Here is an 18,352-nt window from a genome sequence, read left to right as displayed (position 1 = left end):
CATCTCTTATTTCTAGGTTATTTGTAGGTTGGATTTCCATGACGTGTCCTCCACTATACTTCTGAGCTCTTCAAAATGTCTTTATTCATTTTACATTTGGAAGTATTTCTGATGTGAATTTTCTCTCTATTTGAAGCCACGACCAGCGTGGCTTCGGGTTCAAAGGCTTGGAGAAAGGGCTGACACACAAATTAATACACAAGACAAGAAATATAAATTTGGAGATTATGGGGGAAGCCAGGGAAAGCTTAGCTGTAGTAGCCAAGTTCCACTGAGTCTCTGTTCAGGTCTGCTTTTATTTACTAGAATACACAATTGCCTTTTAGGATTGCAAACAGACATATCAATGGTAATGTTTAGTAAAGAGTCAGATTATCAGGTTGGGGGAGTTTGCTTTAGGCCATTGAATCAGCAGTAGGTAATAAAATGCAAATATTCACCCTGTGAATATCAAAGGGCCCAATTCAGCCTTCTGACCGGACTTTTCCAATTTATATTAATTACTGTTGATCTTGGTTCTCAGCACTACTCATTAGATTTTTCACACCATCAAAGCTGTCGTCTATTGCTTCTAGAATGGAATCTACTGAGTTTTCCCCCTTTTTTCATCACTGTTCTGTAATAGCAGAGCACCCTGTTTCCTTTCTTTCTTACTTTTTGAAATCTAAGTCTATTCTTGTTTGATGGTGGCTCTATCCTCTCACCGTGTTTCTGGGGCTTTCCTATACCCTGGCCATGTCTGGTACAGAATGCTGAGAGCAAGTGCCGGGCGTGGGCCATCCTAGTGATGAGGAGGGGCTGGGCCTCATCTCAGAAAAGCCGAGGGAAACAGGGTGGGGTGAGTAGGGACAGGACGTGGGCACTGTGTGTGAGGTACCTCACTGAGCACTTTCCCTATGGACCTCATTTAGTCCTCACCAAGCCCCTAGCAATGCGGTATCGATACTCAACCCGCAGGCAGTGTGCCTGGCCCTCTCACTTCTGCTGACTGGGTGGGATGGAGAGTGGGCCTCAGAGAGCAAGGTGGCTCTCTAGTCCACTGATAATGGTCACACCTTATTTTTATTTACATAAAAATATTATTCTCACGACAATTTCATGAGTAGTTGAAAAGGTCATTGTCATTATCCGCAGAGAACAGGAAGCCGGGGTTTGGATAAGCTCAGTTAAGACGGGAGCCCTGGTTTTGGACTTTTGCGTTGTCTTTGACGTCTGGAGCTGAGGCAACCAGTGACAGAAACAGCAGACACAGAGCCTCCCAGCAGCAGCATCATATCCTGTTGTGCAACTTTCGGGAGCCATTAAGCCAGTGTGTCACCTTGTAGCTGTCCCATGAGCCACGGCGGCAGTTGGAGTTGGTGCCCATGAAGGATGAGGAAGGCCAGGCTCTGGGGGCTGCTGTGGACGTCCTTCATCTTAGGTAAGGCGAGGAAGAGGAGGGAGCGGGTGAGGCCTCTGCCAGGAGCCCGGGAGATCCCACCATGAGAAAGGTTTCCCTTTTCTTTTAAAGCTCCAGGAGCTATGACTGCCCAAGTTAGAGCTGACCAACAGTTATGTCGGGCTGGCTTTGTCTATGCAAATTTAGCAGCATCAGGGGTGATCATCCCGGTGGGCAGATGGAGTTTGGCTTTCATGAACCGGTGCATTTCATGTTTTTCAAAAGGAGAACTGGGAGAAGAGGGAGGGTTGAGGGTTGCGTACTTGCCGTGTCCTATGGGGAAGGCTTGGGGTTAACGAAAAGCTCCTTCTAGCTTCTGGGAATTAGAGTCACGGGGCACCCATTCACACTGGGGCTGGGACTGCTGATTGAAACTGGTGTCGGTATAACCCAAGGGATCTCAGCCTTGGTATTACTGACATTTTGGGTAGGATGGTTCTTCGTTCACGGGACCGTTTTGTGCATTGTAGGATGTTTAGCAGTATCTCTGGCCCCTACCAAAATGTCTCCAGGCTTTGCCCAATGTCCCCAGGGAGGCAAAAGTGCCCCCGGTAGAAATACAGCAATAGAGAAAGGCATACAGAGTGGAGAGTGGATGTGTGGACACTATACTAGCAGAGATCAACTTTCTTGCTGAAGTTGATAGGTCAGTGGGCTATGGAACTGACCATAGCCCTGAGGTTCCATAGCCCACTGACCTATCAACTTCAGCAAGAAAGAGCATCCTTCTCAACAGTTACAGTAGTCTCAGGGAGAATTCTAGTTGGCTCAGCCCCAGTCCTGTGCCCATTCCTAAACCGATCAGAGTGACCAGGGCGAGGAGATTCTTGGATTGGCTAAGCCTGTGTCGCGTTCCATCCTTGAGAATGTGGGCAGCCCCAGGAGGAAAGCCACATGGGATCGGTCCCCTGAGACAGAGGTGCTTTGGAATACCAGCGAGTCAGCTATCTATGTCCGCCATGTCCTCAAGGTGGTTTCCTCGCTGTTTATTCAATAGTTTCTCGAACTGATCTCTTTTCCTGACTTAGATGAAGTTCCCTCAGCTGTTGGGAGGAGTTGATCTCTGCTAGTATAGTGTCCACACATCCACTCTCCACTCTGTATGCCTGTCTCTATAATCTTTCCCTCTCATCATGCCCTCGTCATGCATGGTCTTAGCACATGTCGCATGTTCTGTCTTCAATCAGGTACTTTCTTCTCTCAAAAACAAACTATAATAATAAAAGTGTAATATGCTAATTAGACTGGATGTCTTTCTGGATGTTCTTCCTTTCGGACAAAGCCATAGCTGGCGGGGGAGGGAGGGGGAGGAGGGGGTTTTTGAGGCAGAGGCGGCGGAGGCAGAGGCCCCCTGGCCGCTGCAGCGGTGGGTGGGGGCAGGGGCCAAGCCCTTGCACGAATTTCTTGCATCGGGCCTCCAGTCATTTATAAAAGACAATTTGCAAGAACCATATGCAGTCTAGCTGATGTAGTTAAAAAACAAACAATCAAACAAAAACTACTCACAGTGAAAGTTGCCTCTTTGCTGGAGGCCATAAGGATCTTGTCTGAAAAAAATGGGTGGTTGGACAAGAAAAAGAGGTGGTTCCTCTCTTTCCAAAGAGAGGAAAACGTACAGAGCCTACCTTTGCTTCCCTGCTTACAGAACTCCAAGGTGCGCCCGCATCAGAGGAGATCAAGTATACGAAGACCGAGGGGCAGAGACTGGACGAGAGCTGTCCCGTCAATGTGAACAAGTACTTCTACAGCCGGAAGGCGTGGCAGAGGCTGGGAGACAAAGGGGAGACCCAGACACTGGTCAAAACAGACGGGGTCTCAGGGGTGAACTCCGAAGTCCATATGGGCAGGTACTTCCTAGAAGACATGCCCAGTGAGGGCATACTGCATGTTCACATGGTCGACCTGCGCGTGGAGGACTCGGGACTGTATCAGTGTGTGATCTACCAGCCTCCCAGTGCCCCCATCCCGCTGCACCATCCCATACGCCTGGTGGTGACAAAGGGTGAGTGGCTTGGGGCCGGGAGGTGAAGCGGGAGAGCCAGGCTGGGTGGGGACAAGGCTGTGGTGATGGCACCTGCCGGGCTGTGGCCCAGGGTTTCCAGCAGCCTGTCTCTTTCCCAGAAGCTCCAGGTCTGTCATTTGAGGCCCCTGCGAGGCATTTGGTCCAACAGTGAGAAAGGGTTTCCATGTATAGGATTCCTCTTGGGTTGCAGAGTCTAATTTGGGGTGCTCTTATAGGAAGAGGGGTACAGTGAGAGGTGAGTGGTAGACTTGGGATAATTTTGTCTCATTCTTCAGGGTTCCAGGTAGAATTCATGTAGTCAGGAAGCCTCTGGGACCCGCTCTCCCCTTCCCAAAGGTGTATTTGATGGCCCTCCTATGTGCTTACAAAGCAGTGCTTCTTAGACATCCCCGTGGGCACAGATCACCCAGGGATCTTATTTCAAATACAGGTGGATTCGACAGGCCTAGGGTGGGACTTAGATTCTGTATCTCTGATCTGCTGAGAGATGCTGCTGAGGCTGTGGTCCATGGCTCCCATTTGGGGTAGCAAGGCTCCCGAGCTCACTTTGCACCCCCGTTCATGGACAACGCTCTCTCACTGAGTAGTAGTAGTGGCCAGTTCACTTATCTGTCTCCCCTGTTTATCTCTGAGCACTTTGAGGGAGGAGCCTGTGCCTGGCTCAGGTCTGTATCCCCAGCAATTAATGTAGTATGATTAATACAGTGTGGGGCACACAGTAGGTCTGAAATAGATGTTGATCTGGTGAATTAAGGAAGGCAGAGAAAAGAGAGACAGGTTCAAGTTCCTAGCACCTGGGGAAGCCTAAACTTTAGGAAGACAAGGTAACCTATGCAATATATTAATAAAAAATGACTTGTGAAGCAATATGCCACAGGTATAGGTGAGTGCAAGGCAGAGGGAATGGTGAGAGCTGGAGGAATCAAGGATTATTCTTGAAGAAGGTGGGGGCATATGGATTGGTGAAGAATAGCAGGCAAGTGCATTTCCAACGACAGGAACAGAAAATTCCTTCCTCCTTCTCTTTCTTCCTCCCTTCCTTCTTTTCTTTTTTTCCTGTCTCTGACCCAGGCTGATCCTACACATTAAAAAAAAAATCTTAGCAAAAGAAAACCTTGTGTCAGGAATGTCAAAGTTCATTTCCCTCCTCAGATCCATTTACCCTATGACCCATCCATCCATCCAATGTGTCTTCTTGCAGATCATGCCTCACACACTCATCCTACCCAGAACTTGGCTCAGAGTTCCACTCTTCCTCCTGTGACCACCACGGCCCGGGGCAGGATCCGTACCAGCCGCAGTCCTGTGACTAAGCTCCTGCCCATGTCAACTGCCAGCCTCTTCTCCCCTGGCCTCGGAGTCAACCCCACACACGGGACGGATGTCCCCAGTACAGTGCCCAGGTCTCTCCGTGGGGGATGGGTGGCGGGTTTGGACCCTTTGATTCCCAGTCCTTGTCCTGAGAGGATGTGGGGGTGAGGGATGGGGGCGGGGAGGGGGGGGTGAAGCCCAGAAGCAGACTTGAGTCATTTCCATCTGGTAGGACTTCCCAGGGCAGAGGAGGGTGGAGCTAGAGGGAGGAGGAGGCTCTGGCGAGGCTGCCATCTCCCCAGTTCACCCTCGCTCTCCTGGGGTGCCGGGGGGTGGGGGGGAGTGGCATCTTCACTGAATTGCAATGCTTATTTCTGTTTGTACACATTTTAACACATTGGTAGTTCTAAACATTTTCATTAATTTTCTGTGTGAAAACTCTTCTTTGATGTTGCTACCTATTCTTCCTAATTATAATTTCAACGGATGTCTACTTTTGTGTCATAACTTACATAATCGTGTCAAACCATAACTTACATAATCGTTGGCCTGTTTTTAGATGTTGAGATTGTTTCCTCTTTTTTATACTATTAACTCTGAGATGGACATATTTTTGCAGATGTCTTTTCCTTTAAATCATTTATTCAAACAAAAGTCCATTGAGGAGCAATGGAACATGTGTACCGCTCTGTATACCAAATGCTCCTCCAGAGATCGGGAGCGGTGTGAGCCATAAGGCATACGTGGGCTCGGTCGCTGCAGGCGGGCCTCAGGCCTCCTGGGACTCAGGGTTTCTGAACCAGTCCTGCCCCCAGAGGTGCGAACTGGAATTTCCCTGTCACTGCGGATGGTGCGCTCTGTGCTGGTGGTGCCTTTCCCTCCTGTATTGTTTCACTGGCACCAGCCTAAGTGCCTGGCACGTAGTAGGTGCTCATTACATCTTTATGAGCTAAATACACTAAGTGATCTAGTGGGAGTCAACATTTTTCTTTTTAAAAATTTTCACTGATCTTTGAGAGAGAGAGAGAGAGAGAGAGAGGGGGGGGGGAGAGAGAGAGAGAAAGAGAGAGAGAGCCTAAACTGGTTTGGCTCAGTGAAGGGTCCCAGGTTCGATTCCGGTCAAGGGCATGTACCTTGGTTGCAGGCACATCCCCTGTGGGGGGTGTGCAGGAGGCAGCTGATCGATGTTTCTCTGTCATTGATGTTTCTAGCTCTCTATCCCTCTTCCTTCCTCTCTGTAAAAAATCAATAAAATATATTTTTTTAAAAAAAGAAAGAGAGAGAGAGAGAGAGAGGGAGAGAGAGGAAGGAAGAGGGAGAGAGAAAGAGAAATATAATTGTGAGAGTGGCACATCAATAAGCTTCCTCCTGCAGGCCCTCAACAAGGGATTGAGCCCAAAACCTGGGCATGTGCCCTGACCTGGAATTGAACCCACAACCTGTTGGCACATGGGATGATGCCCAACCAACTGAGCCACCCTGGCCAGGGCCAACGTTTTTATTCACAACTTTTCATTTCTAGTATGTTAATGAGCGTGCACAACCTTTGCCCACATTCCTACTAGAGCCAGCACCTGCCCCGCTGTTCTCTATTCACTTTATCTATTAATGAGCTACAAACCAGTGTCTCAGAGTCCAGGCAGAGAGCCGAAGGCACCGAGCTGTTTGAAAACAAGGCAGTTCAATACAGGGAGCGGTTTTTCCAGGTGATGGTGCTGAGTCTGGGGACGGAGGGAGAGGCCCCTCGGAGGAACCACTTGTCTCCCTGCTGGGGTGGGCTCTCCAGAAGCAGGCTGTGGGGAGAGTCTTGTGCAGATGGTTTGGGAAGCTGCCGCAGATAAACCCATTAGGGAAGTGGGAGCAGGGGAGAGGGCAGCCGAGCAAAGGCTGTGGTGACCAAGCTGAGTCCCACGGGGGGAGGGAGGACTCTGGCTGAGTCCTGCAGAGGGTCCTGGGGACCCACAGGTCACACCTAGAGTTGTCTGTACCAGGGCCAGACCTGGGGTATTTATGTTCTGGAATTTCCAGTCCCCGGTGAGGGCGGCCCACGGACTCCCAGGCACTGCAGAGGTCTGCCCTGCGTGCAGTCTCCGAAGGGCTGCGTGCTGGCCCTCAAGAGTGACCCCACTAGGAGATCCGTTATAAGGAACATGTTATAAGGTCGGGAGGGGATAAGGCGGGGCACTGGAGGGGAGGCTGGGAGGAGGTGGAGTATAGAGCCCCAGCTGGGGCCTTTCTGCAGCAGGGCTCACACCCAGGCACAGGCCACAGGGAGGAGGGCCAGAGAGGCGCTGGGCTGGCTGGCCCCGCCCCATGCCCCACCAGCCAGCAGCACCACTGGTGTCTGACCTTGACCAGGCCACCTGCCACATCTCCTTTCCGGTGACTCAGGACAGTTTCACAGGCAGGGGGTGGATGTCGAGGCCGCAGGTTTGCTTCCCACTTTCTAGAGCTATTATGTCGTTGGTCACTTTGCTAGTTTGTACATTCGGTTTGTAGTTTTGTGTAGGCAAACGCCAATTCTAAAATTACTACTTTGTGTTATTCCTTCCTTGTGCTTGATTCTATTTCCTGGTGACTTTTCACTTACTTAAAAATGTCAAATTTAAATTTAAACTTTAGATTCTTTCATAACATTAGATCTGCCTCTGGGTTTCAATGTGTTTCACTGCTACCTTTTCACCTTTGGTTCCGTGTCTTATCACGCAGGTCACTTGTGCTGTAATCTATGTCCATGTCTCCTGAGTCTAGGCAGGCCAAGTGTCCTCACTCATTTCTATGCCTTTCTTAGGCGATCTAATGACAGTTACCCAGGACATTTAGAATCATGTTTGCTAAAAATCCATAAAAATTCATGATGGGATTTGGATAAGGATTGGATTCCTCTCAGCTGATAGAGAAGGAAACTGAGGCCAAAGCAGTGAGGAACCTTTCCCGGAAGTAGGTCCTGATGCTGAGAATGGAAACCAGGCTTCCTGGCTCTGGGCCCGCTCTCTCTAGTCATCACGGTGGAGGAAGAGGAGCTTGCTCAACCTGTCTCTTCCCCTCACTGCCTCTCCTGGCCCCATGTTCTCTACTACACCCACTTCAGCAGTTTTAGGCCATGGGACAAACCAAATGCACAGAGGCAGTCAGTGTGGGCAGAGGCTCTGGAAGAACCCACGCCGATAAAATAGTGGTGAGAGAAGCGTTGTGGAGTAAAGCTCAAGTATGAGGAGTGTCAGTGTCAGCAGCAGCGTTCCATCTTCTCTCTCCCCAGGATCTCTTCGACCAGCATCGTCACAATCGTGGTGTGTGGAATCCTCAGTAAGAGCCTGGTCTTCACTTTCCTGTTGATCTCCACACAGAGGTCATTTGGCCGCTAGGTCCGTGAACCCAGAATGCCCTGCGACCTTCATCCCCGTCCATCTGGCAGTTGTGCCAGGAGAAGCCTGTGAAAGGGGAGGCAAGGGTGTGTGTGTGGGGGGGGAGGGCAATGACTGAGTTGAATCTGTAACACAGGATATTTCTAAGGCTCAGGATCCACCTTCCTGGCCCTGCTGACTCCCCTCATTTCACTAACAACCTTGGGTGTGACCTTTCCCCATCAGAAGAGACAGCCCCTAACACGCGCTGGGCCTCCATTCCCCCAGCGGCCTAGGGTTTGCATTAAATAAAGACGGATCCAATGCTTTTCTTTCTTTCTTTTCTTTTTTTTTTTAGTTTAATGTATTTTAATAGCAAACTTACAGGAACAGCACAGAAGACAGACAACATTAAAAACATGTATTTACATGTAGAACAACTAAGTTAGAAAAGTATCTTGAATGGATGGAATGTACCGTTTGATAAAAATGCTACAAACACCATTTAGTTGCCATCAATAAGAAATTTACTTGTTTTAAAATAAAATCCAAATTCTTGCATTGTCCAGAAAAATTTAACAGGTATATTTATATTGTTATAAAGTTGAACTTCTGAAACTTGTTCACTGAAACATTTGACTTGCATTAATGCTTTATGTCTCCACATTTATATTAAAAAATCCACACAGAAATGAAAACGGAAAAACTGTCAATACCTGATTTCTGTCCCCTATTTTCAACTTGCAATCATATACTTAGGTACCTTTTGACCCCATGGAAAAAAACCCTAACGTTCAGAACTACCAATAACAGGAAGAAGAGAAATTTTTATTTTAAAAAGAATGAAATGTTTTGCATCATAGTGGATTCTTAAGCACGTTCTCCTTGTAAGCGGCGAGCTAGCTGATGTCTTTGGTCATAATTGTTAGATGTTTGGCATGGATAGCACACAGGTTGGTGTCTTCCAAAAGGCCACCCAGATCGGCCTCACTGGCCTCCTGCAAAGCGCCAATCACTGCACTTTGGAAGCGCAGGTGTGTTTTGAAGTCCTGAGCAATTTCTCGCACCAGACGCCGGAAGGGAAGTCTGCAAATAGGAAGCTCAGTGGACTTCTGCTAACTTGTAATTTCACTAAGTACCAAGGTGCCAGGCCTGTAACGATGAGGTTTCTCCACCCCGCCAGTAGAGGGCGCACTCTTTCGAGCGCCCTTGGTAGCCAGTTGCTTCCTTGGTGCTTTACCCCCATGGATTTGTGGGCAGTCTGCTTTGTAGGAGCCATGGTATAGAGAACTCCTTACTTACCCCGCTTCTCCTTTGGGTGGAGGCGGCGCAGGCATTAGAGATGGATGGGCGGCTGCGAACGCCCCAATGCTTTTCACTGTCACTCGCTGTCCCGTGGGGTCATGAGGTACAGAGGGCACAGCTGCTAAACCTGCCTTGGTCCTTGCCCTGGACCACTGCACTGGGGCCGACCCTGGCAGAGCTGCACCACAGAAGCATCCTGCTCTCCCGGCCACCGGGGCCTTCCTTTCTTCTAGAATCAGACGCTTGGGTTCCTCCCTCCCGCTGCGGCCCTTTACCACACTCCCAGGAAAGGGTGTTGAAAGCCAGGGAGTGAGGAGAAGACATGACGCCTCGGGGAGAAGTCCCCTTTGGGGCAGAGAAACCAAGTGAACCGGAAGGCAGCATCCTGGGACAATACTGGGAGGATGAGACAGGCTTCGTAGGATGACACTGGTAGAGGGTATCGCTGAGAGAGGGTATCTTTGTCTATGGTGTGCATCATCCCTGCCCCCTCAGAACAAGCCTGGGAAGGAGAGCAGAGTGTGACTGGAATGAGGCCACACGAGTAGAAAGTCATCCCTTGTGGCAGGAACAAAATTGAAGAGTCCCTTTCCTGACGGCTAAGGCCATAGAGGAGAGGACGGCCAGGAGCTCTTCCTGTGATGCCTCTATGTGCCTCTCCCTGGAATCACACCAGGACCAGGGATGGTGGCACCAGAAGATCTCAGCCTTCAGGCTCCGGGAGGCTCCCCCTATGCGCACTCCGGTTCCCCTTCTGCCTTCCTCTTCCTCTCTAGGTCTGCCCCTGAGAGTCCCCTTCAGCTCCCATGTTCACCCATGCAGGAGGAGTCCAGGCCCACCTGTGTCTGGCAAAATCCTACAGATTTAAATCAGGACTTTCCAATTTCCTACCTCCTTTGGCCCTAAAGGGGGCAGGGTCCCCCATCGGTGGGGACAAAATGATGGGTCTTCCTACTCCAATTCAGCAATGGCCAAGGCTAACTTCATATCTCATTCCCCAAGAACAAACACACCTTCTAACACACAATCCAGCTTGTGTTAGGAAAACACATTCCTACCATCAGCTTGACTTTCCCGCACTGCTGTGGGAAAAAGATGCCTGAGGGCTGAGGTGCAGCCCTCCCCCCCGACCCCCCGTCCGATCACACGGCCATCATACAAGGACTTCCTCATCAACCCGAGAGCACCTGCTCTGGCTGCACCCTCAGGAGGATGGCACTGACGCCACAGACTCCCTCTCATGCCCAATCTGAGTCCATCAGAAGAAGCGCAAAGGGAAGTCTTGTCTTCTCAGAAGCCCTTCTTCCAGCAACTGTTCATCCCGGGGCATCTGTTTTCCTCCCTCAGGGGCCGAGCAGCTCAGCGGCCGTAACCATAGGACATGCGGTGTTTGCTTTCTGAGGTGGCCTGTCTGGGACCTGCAGTCCAGCAGGTCCAGTGCTGTCCCTGTTCACGAAGGGACAAGGGAGGTGCCATTGCTAAGTGTTGACTAGGAGAAGCTGAACACGTTAGTGCAGCATTTCTCAAACTCCAGTCCTCCTGCCTCTGTGTCTCCTGGACCATTGGTTTATAAAGCAGATTTCAGGGCCACTCCCAGCGCGTGCTGCTGAATCCCACCGAGTGCGGCTCTCTTGGTGGTTCTCAAGCTTATTTGCAAGATAGAGTTCCCAGAAGTCATCAAGCTTCTTACCAAACACCAGGACACGTTCATAGTAGAGGTAACCAGCTACAGGAGTTCGTGTGCTTGTGTGCTTAATGTAATTATAGGTTACGTAGTGTTTAAGTCCAATATACACTGAGTGGCCAGATTATTATGGTCTCTGAATGCATAATAATCTGGCCACTCAGTGTAAATCCTATGTAATAAAAGGCTAATATGCAAATTGTCCCCTCGACCAGGAGTTCGACCAGCAGGCAGGCTGGCCAACAACCCATATCCCCTCCCCCTGGCCAGGCTGGCCGGACCCCACCCATGTACGAATTCATGCACCAGGCCTCTAATATACACATTGTGGTCCGATTATTATGACTACCCCCTCAGAACTTTGTTGGGCCACCTTTTGCCTTCAATACTGTGGCGATTCTTCTTAGCACTGACTCCACTAGATGTTGAAAGGAATCTGACACCATGCCTGCTGAATAGCACTGTCCAGTTCTGTGAGATTTGATGGTTGTGGAACCAGCTGCCTGATGGCTCTTTTAACTTCGTCCCACAAATGCTCAATTGGATTGAGATCTGGTGATTGTGGTGGCCACCTAAGCAAGGTAAAGTCTCCCTCATGTTCTTGAAACCACTCCTGCACAATACGAGCACCTTGGCATGGCGCATTGTCTTGTTGGAAGAAGCCATCTCCATTGGGATACGCCATCAACATGATAGGATGAACTTGATCAGCAACAATACTTAGGTATGTTGTGCTATTCACACGTGTTCCACATGAATTAAAGGGCCCAAATCATGCCAGGAAAACATGCCCCAAACCATAACACTGCCCCACCAGCTTGAAGGGTTGTACTCATGCATGTGGGGTGCATGCTTTCATGCTTTTTCTGTGAAATTCTCACTCTGCCATCTGCATGATGCAACTGGAAACGTGATTCATCGGACCACATGACTTTCTTCCAATGCTCGTCCAATCCTTGTGTTCCTGTGCGAATTGGAGACGTTTTATCTTGGTAACTGCAGACAGCAAAGGTGTTCGAACAGGCCTTCGGCTTCCATATCCCATAGGATGCAGTGTACACGGCTAATGTGCCTACAAATGTCAGGTGGTCATAATGATCTGGCCACTCAGTGTGTGTGTGTGTGTGTGTGTGTGTGTGTGTGTGTGTGTATAATGTGTTCAGAGATCATAATAATAATCTGGCCACTCAGTGTAAGCAGCCATGACAATTGTTTTCCTGTAACTCCTCTAATGACAGATTCTGTTCTTTTATACTAGATGCCCGGTGCATAAAATTCATGCACGGTGGGGGGATCCCCTCAGCCCAGCCTGCACCCTTTCCAATCCGGGTCCCCTAGGACATCCCTCTCACAATCTGGGACTGCTGGCTCCTCACTGCTCACCTGCCTGCCTGCCTGATTGCCCGTAAGTGCCCCCCACTGACCTGGTCACCCCTAAGTGTCCACCCCCGCTGGCCTGGTCACCCTCAATTGCCCCCCTGCCAGCCTGGTCACCCCTAACTGCCCCCTCTGCTGGCCTGGTCACTCTTAACTGCCCCCCTGCTGAACTGGTCACCCACAACTGTCCCTCTGCTGGCCTGGTCACCCCAAATGCCTACCCCACCATCCTGGTTGCCCCCAACTGCTCTCCCCCACTGCCCTGGTCACCCCTAGTTACCCCCTTCTGCTGACATGGCACCCATTACTGCCCCCCCTGCTGGCCTGGTTTCCCCTCACTGCCCCCCTCTGCCAGTCTGGTCGCCCCTCACTTCCCCCCCTGCTGGCCTGGTAGCCCCACGCAGTCTGCTCTTCGGTTGTTACCTGGAGAGTGTCCTGACCAATTTGCATATTACCCTTTTATTAGTACAGATTTTATTTTCCGTTACAGTGTGCATTCAGTGTGATTTTGTGTTGCTTTCAGGTGGACAGCATAGAGGTGGACAGTCACACACTTTACAAAGCAGTCCCCCACCCGACACCACACCGATTTATTGTTGGCTAGGTACCCTTTAGTCACGGGGATGCAAAGTACAAATTATTTCCTAAGAGAGCTTGGTTACTATGGCCTTTCAGCAAATGCTTACGGAGTGATGACAGTGGCAAGCTGGGAGCTGGGGACACAGAGGGCAGAGACCCCCATTCTCCCCCCATCCCCTCCTTTCGCACCCATCTCCTGCCCCCCCACCCCCAGGTCTGCTTTGCTCTCCCACCCTTGCCAGGGACCTTCTCTGTACCTCCTTCCCTGGAAATGACTCCCCACCTCCTCCTGCCCCTCCGGTCCCCACAGGACGCCCCAATTCCCAGCAGGCCTGGGCAGGAGGCCTCTGACCACTGGGGCCTCCAGAGGGTCCCCTTGCCTCTGTCACTGACCCTCAGCCCTGCTTTTCGTGGTGGCGAGGAGAAAGTTGAGGCGGGGAAGGAAGTAGTGGGACAGAGGAGAGAAAGGGGGAGGAGGAATGGCTTCTTGTTTCACCATCGTTTCCTCTGGGACTTTCACCGATTTCCCCACGCCCATGGGAGGGAGGCAGCTGGCAGGCTTGGCCCAGAGAGCCCCCACCCAGGCCCAGAGACAACGGGGCAGGGGAGGGTCCCGCGTAGGCCCAGGCCTCCCCTCCTCCCTGCCCCCCTCCCCACCTCCCACCTGCAGTCTTTGCCTTCCTCAGCTCTTCTTCCCAGACAGGCTGGGCGGCTGCTGAACCCGCCAGCTCAGGCACCCTCTCCTCAGGGCGGCCGCTGCCTCCCCAGCTCCCACCGAGGGCCATGGCCTGGGAGGCCACGCACCTGCTGCCCCTTGTCCTGCTGGTGCTCCTGGCCTCAGGTGAGGGCAGAGGCGTGGGGGGAGGAGGAGGGATGGACAGTGAGGTGGTGTCAGGGGTGTGGGGAGGAGGGGTGAGGCAGCAGGGTTGCAGGCGGCACTGAGTATAGTGCAGGAAGGACTTCCTGAGGAGGGGGCCCCTCTCAGCTCTGTGACAGGCAGGGGCTCCCTGACCTGAGGGTTTATTCTCAGGCTCCTGGGAGCAGCAGCCACAGCCGCTGCGGAAACGGGAAGGGGAGGAAGTCTCCGTAAGGTGCGAGTATCCTCCCCAGAGAGGCTCGAAGACGAAAACCTGGTGCAGAATAACAACAGCAGAAACTTGTAACATATTAGTCACCAGTCCCAGGCTCCGGGGCCAGCCTGGAAACACGCGATATGTCATCAGGGATTACCCCCAATGGGGGTACTTCACTGTCACCATGACTGCGCTCAGAGAGGACTCGGGTTGGTATTGGTGTGGAACCTTGGAATCTTCCGGGATCGCTCTTCTCAGAGCCATCCGTCTGGTGGTATCTCCGGGTGAGTCCTTTCCCTCTGTGTGTGCTTCCCAGGTTCCCTGAACCACAGGATGCGGATGCCGGAAAGGACCTAAGTCAGGTCCCGCAGCGCCCGTGGCTGAACCCCGGGCCCCTTCCCAAGGTCGCCGCTGGTTACGGGCAGAACCAGCACCAGAACTCAGACTGCCGGCTTCGGTCGGTTCTTCCTTCCCCTGCCTCTGTCACTCACCCTCAGCCCTGCTTTCTTGGTGGCGAGGAGGAAGTTGAGGCTGGGAAGGAAGTGGTGGGACAGAGGAGAGCAAGAGTGAGCACACACACTTCTCTGAACACTTGTTGCTCACAGGACTCCCCGTCGACTCAGGCTTGAGCAAGCCTAGCTTATGGGTCCATTCGGGGCACCCTCCCCCTGACCTTCTCTCAAAGGGCTGTGCTTGAGGCGGGTCACAGAGGGCTCCGAGGTCTTGGGTCCCACCCTGCACCCGCCCTTGATACTTGAGTGATCTTCAGCCTCAGTGTGGGAAGCTTGAGGCTCCTCCTAATCCTGAGTCCCTCCCCCATATGCCTCCTGAAAACTTCACAGTTGCAAAGCCCCCTACATTTCCCTGTGATGGTCAAGGGTGAAACAGTACCTTCGAAGACCCCCGCCCTGCTACCGAGTCTGCCCAGCTGGGGGCCTGGCACACCCACATCAGCTGCTCGGTCATTCTCTGCCCAAGCCTGGGCTCACTGCCCACTCCATGTAGGGCACGGGGCTAGGCCCTGGAAGGGGAATGGGAACCCTGAGACATAAATAAAAGGTTATGATGCAGGTGGTGGGTGGCATAAAGGAGGCATGTTGGATGGAGGCCCAGAGAGGGACAGGGCCAGGTTGCTAGTGAGGGCCAGGAGTATGGACTCCCCAGAGGAGTTGACACTACAGCAGGTAGCAGGCCAGCAGGAAAGCCAGGGTCTCAGGTGAAAGGGGGTCTCTGCCCTCTGTGTCCCCAGTTCCAACAGGGATCAGGACTAAATTGTTAGTCGGACATCCCCGTGCACGAGGCCAATAGTATATTAATAAAAAATGACTTGTGAAGTAATATGCCACAGGTATAGGTGAGTGCAAGGCAGAGGGAATGGTGAGAACTGGAGGAATCAAAGATTATTCTTGAAGAAGGTGGGGGCATATGGATTGGTGAAGAATAGCAGGCAAGTGCATTTCCAACGACATGAACAGAAAATTCCTTCCCCCTTCTCTTTCTTCCTCCCTTCCTTCTTTTCTCTTTCTCTGTCTCTGACCCAGGCTGATCCTACACATTAAAAAAAAAAAAAAATCTTAGCAAAAGGAAACCTTGTGTCATGAATGCCAAAGTTCATTTCCCTCCTCAGATCCATTTGCCCTATGACCCATCCATCTATCCATCTAATGTGTCTTCTTATAGATCCTGCCTCACACACTGATCTTACCCAGAACTTGGCTCAGAGTTCCACTCTTCCTCCTGTGACCACCACGGCCCGGGGCAGGATCCATACCAGCCCCAGTACTGTGACTCAGCTCCTGCCCATGTCAACTGCCAGCCTCGCCTCTCCTGGCCTCGGAGTCAACCCCACACATGGGACGGATGTCCTCAGTACGGTGCCCAGGTCTCTCCGTGGGGGATGGGAGGTGGGTTTGGACCCTTTGATTCCCAGTCCTTGTCCTGAGAGGATGTGGGGAGTGAGAGATGGGGAGGGTGAAGCCCAGAAGCAGACTTGAGTCATTTCCATCTGGTAGGACTTCCCAGGGTGGAGCAGGCTCTGGCGAGGCTGCCATCTCCCCAGCTCACCCTCAATCTTCTGGGCTGCCAGAGCGGGGGGCCGAAAAAATGGCATCTTTGCTGAATTTCCCATGCTTATTTCTGTTTTTACACATTTTAACACAGTGGTAGTTCTAAACATTTTCATTAATTTTCCATGAGAAAACTCTTCTTTGATGTTGCTACCTATTCTTCCTAATTATAATTTCAACGAATGTCTACTTTTGTGTCAATGGGGAAACCATAACTTACATAATCGTTGGCCTGTTTTTAGATGTTGAGATTGTTTCCTCTTTTTTATACTATTAACTCTGAGATGGACATATTTTTGCAGATGTCTTTTCCTTTAAATCATTTATTCAAACAAAAGTCCAGTGAGGAGCAATGGAACATGTGTACTGCTCTGTATACCAAATGCTCCACCAAAGACCCTGAGTGGTGTGAGCCATAAGGCATACCTTGGCGCCTTAGCTGCAGGCGGGCCTCGGGCCTCCTGGGACTCAGGGTTTCTGAACCAGTCCTGCCCCCAGAGGTGCGAACTGGAATTTCCCTGTCACTGCGGATGGTGCGCTCTGTGCTGGTGGTGCCTTTCCCTCCTGTATTGTTTCACTGGCACCAGCCTAAGTGCCTGGCACGTAGTAGGTGCTCATTACATCTTTATGAGCTAAATCCACTAAGTGATCTAGTGGGAGTCAACATTTTTCTTTTTAAAAATTTTCACTGACCTTTGAGAGAGAGAGAGAGAGAGAGAGAGAGAGAGAGAGAGAGAGCCGAAACCGGTTTGGCTCAGTGAATAGAGCATCGGCCTTCGGACTGAAGGGTCCCAGGTTCGATTCCGGTCAAGGGCATGTACCTTGGTTGCAGGCACATCCCCTGTGGGGGGTGTGCAGGAGGCAGCTGATCGATGTTTCTCTCTCATCAATGTTTCTAACTCTCTATCCCTCTTCCTTCCTCTCTGTAAAAAATCAATAAAATTTATTTAAAAAAAAAAAGAAGAGAGAGAGAGAGAGGGAGAGAGAGGAAGGAAGAGGGAGAGAGAAAGAGAAATATGATTGTGAGAGTGGCACATCAATAAGCTTCCTCCTGAAGGCCCTCAACAAGGGATTGAGCCCGCAACCTGGGCATGTGCCCTGACCTGGAATTGAACCCACAACCTGTTGGCACATGGGATGATGCCCAACCAACTGAGCCACCCTGGCCAGGGCCAACGTTTTTATTCACAAGTTTTCATTTCTAGTATGTTAATGAGCGTGCACAGCCTTTGCCCACATTCCTACTAGAGCCAGCACCTGCCCCGCTGTTCTCTATTCACTTTATCTATTAATGAGCTACAAACCAGTGTCTCAGAGTCCAGGCAGGGGAGCCAAAGGCACCGAGCTGTTTGAAAACAAGGCAGTTCAATACAGGGAGCGGTTTGCCCAGGTGATGGTGCTGAGTCTGGGGACGGAGGGAGAGGCCCCTCAGAGGAAGCCACTTGTCTCCCTGCTGGGGTGGGCTCTCCAGAAGCAGGCTGTGGGGAGAGTCTTGTGCAGATGGTTTGGGAAGCTGCCGCAGATAAACCCATTAGGGAAGTGGGAGCAGGGGAGAAGGCAGCCGAGCAAAGGCTGTGGTGACCAAGCTGAGTCCCACGGGGGGAGGGAGGACTCTGGCTGAGTCCTGCAGAGGGTCCTGGGGACCCACAGGTCACACCTAGAGTTGCCTGTACCAGGGCCAGAGCTGGGGTATTTATGTTCCAGTCCCCGGTGAGGGCGGCCCACAGACTCCCAGGCACTGCAGAGGTCTGCCCTGCATGCAGTCTCCGAAGGGCTGCGTGCTGGCCCTCAAGAGTGACCCCACTAGGAGATCCGTTATAAGGAACATGATACAAACTAGGGAGGGGATAAGGCGGGGCACTGGAGGGGAGGCTGGGAGGAGGTGGAGTATAGAGCCCCAGCTGGGGCCTTTCTGCAGCAGGGCTCACACCCAGGCACAGGCCACAGGGAGGAGGGCCAGAGAGGCGCTGGGCTGGCTGGCCCCGCCCCATGCCACACCAGCCAGCAGCACCACTGGTGTCTGACCTTGACCAGGCCACCTGCCACATCTCCTTTCCGGTGACTCAGGACAGTTTCACAGGCAGGGGGTGGATGTCGAGGCCGCAGGTTTGCTTCCCACTTTCTAGAGCCATTATGTCGTTGGTCACTTTGC

At 51.6% G+C, this 18,352-nt stretch overlaps 2 protein-coding genes and 1 pseudogene across 4 annotated transcripts in view; 2 read left to right on the top strand and 1 right to left on the bottom strand.

Annotated features, from left to right (window-relative positions):
• The first annotated feature begins 1,293 nt into the window (after positions 1-1,293).
• Positions 1,294-18,352, top strand: part of TREM1 (triggering receptor expressed on myeloid cells 1) — an 18,260-nt gene continuing 1,201 nt past the window's right edge. Inside the window, exons 1-4 of one of the 3 annotated variants that reach the window (XM_054721663.1) lie at positions 1,294-1,420; positions 3,084-3,440; positions 4,663-4,851; positions 8,032-8,444. In XM_054721663.1, coding sequence (XP_054577638.1) covers positions 1,372-1,420; positions 3,084-3,440; positions 4,663-4,851; positions 8,032-8,108 — 672 coding nt within the window. In that variant the 5' untranslated portion in view covers positions 1,294-1,371 and the 3' untranslated portion in view covers positions 8,109-8,444. Of the gene's footprint in view, positions 1,421-3,083; positions 3,441-4,662; positions 4,865-8,031; positions 8,445-15,814; positions 16,017-18,352 lie in introns of those variants that run through there. The other 2 variants (XM_054721661.1, XM_054721662.1) reach the window with 2 other exon arrangements.
• On the bottom strand, positions 8,987-9,401 carry LOC129150431 (histone H3.3A-like; annotated as a pseudogene).
• Positions 13,594-18,352, top strand: part of LOC114235282 (triggering receptor expressed on myeloid cells 3-like) — a 20,806-nt gene continuing 16,047 nt past the window's right edge. The window contains exons 1-2 of the mRNA XM_054721665.1: positions 13,594-13,902; positions 14,092-14,418. Coding sequence (XP_054577640.1) covers positions 13,845-13,902; positions 14,092-14,418 — 385 coding nt within the window. The 5' untranslated portion in view covers positions 13,594-13,844. The remainder of the gene's footprint in view (positions 13,903-14,091; positions 14,419-18,352) is intronic.

This window comes from Eptesicus fuscus, chromosome 10 (genome assembly GCF_027574615.1).
Source record: "Eptesicus fuscus isolate TK198812 chromosome 10, DD_ASM_mEF_20220401, whole genome shotgun sequence".
Taxonomy (NCBI): domain Eukaryota; kingdom Metazoa; phylum Chordata; class Mammalia; order Chiroptera; family Vespertilionidae; genus Eptesicus; species Eptesicus fuscus.
This window is presented reverse-complemented; position numbering and strand designations above follow the sequence as displayed.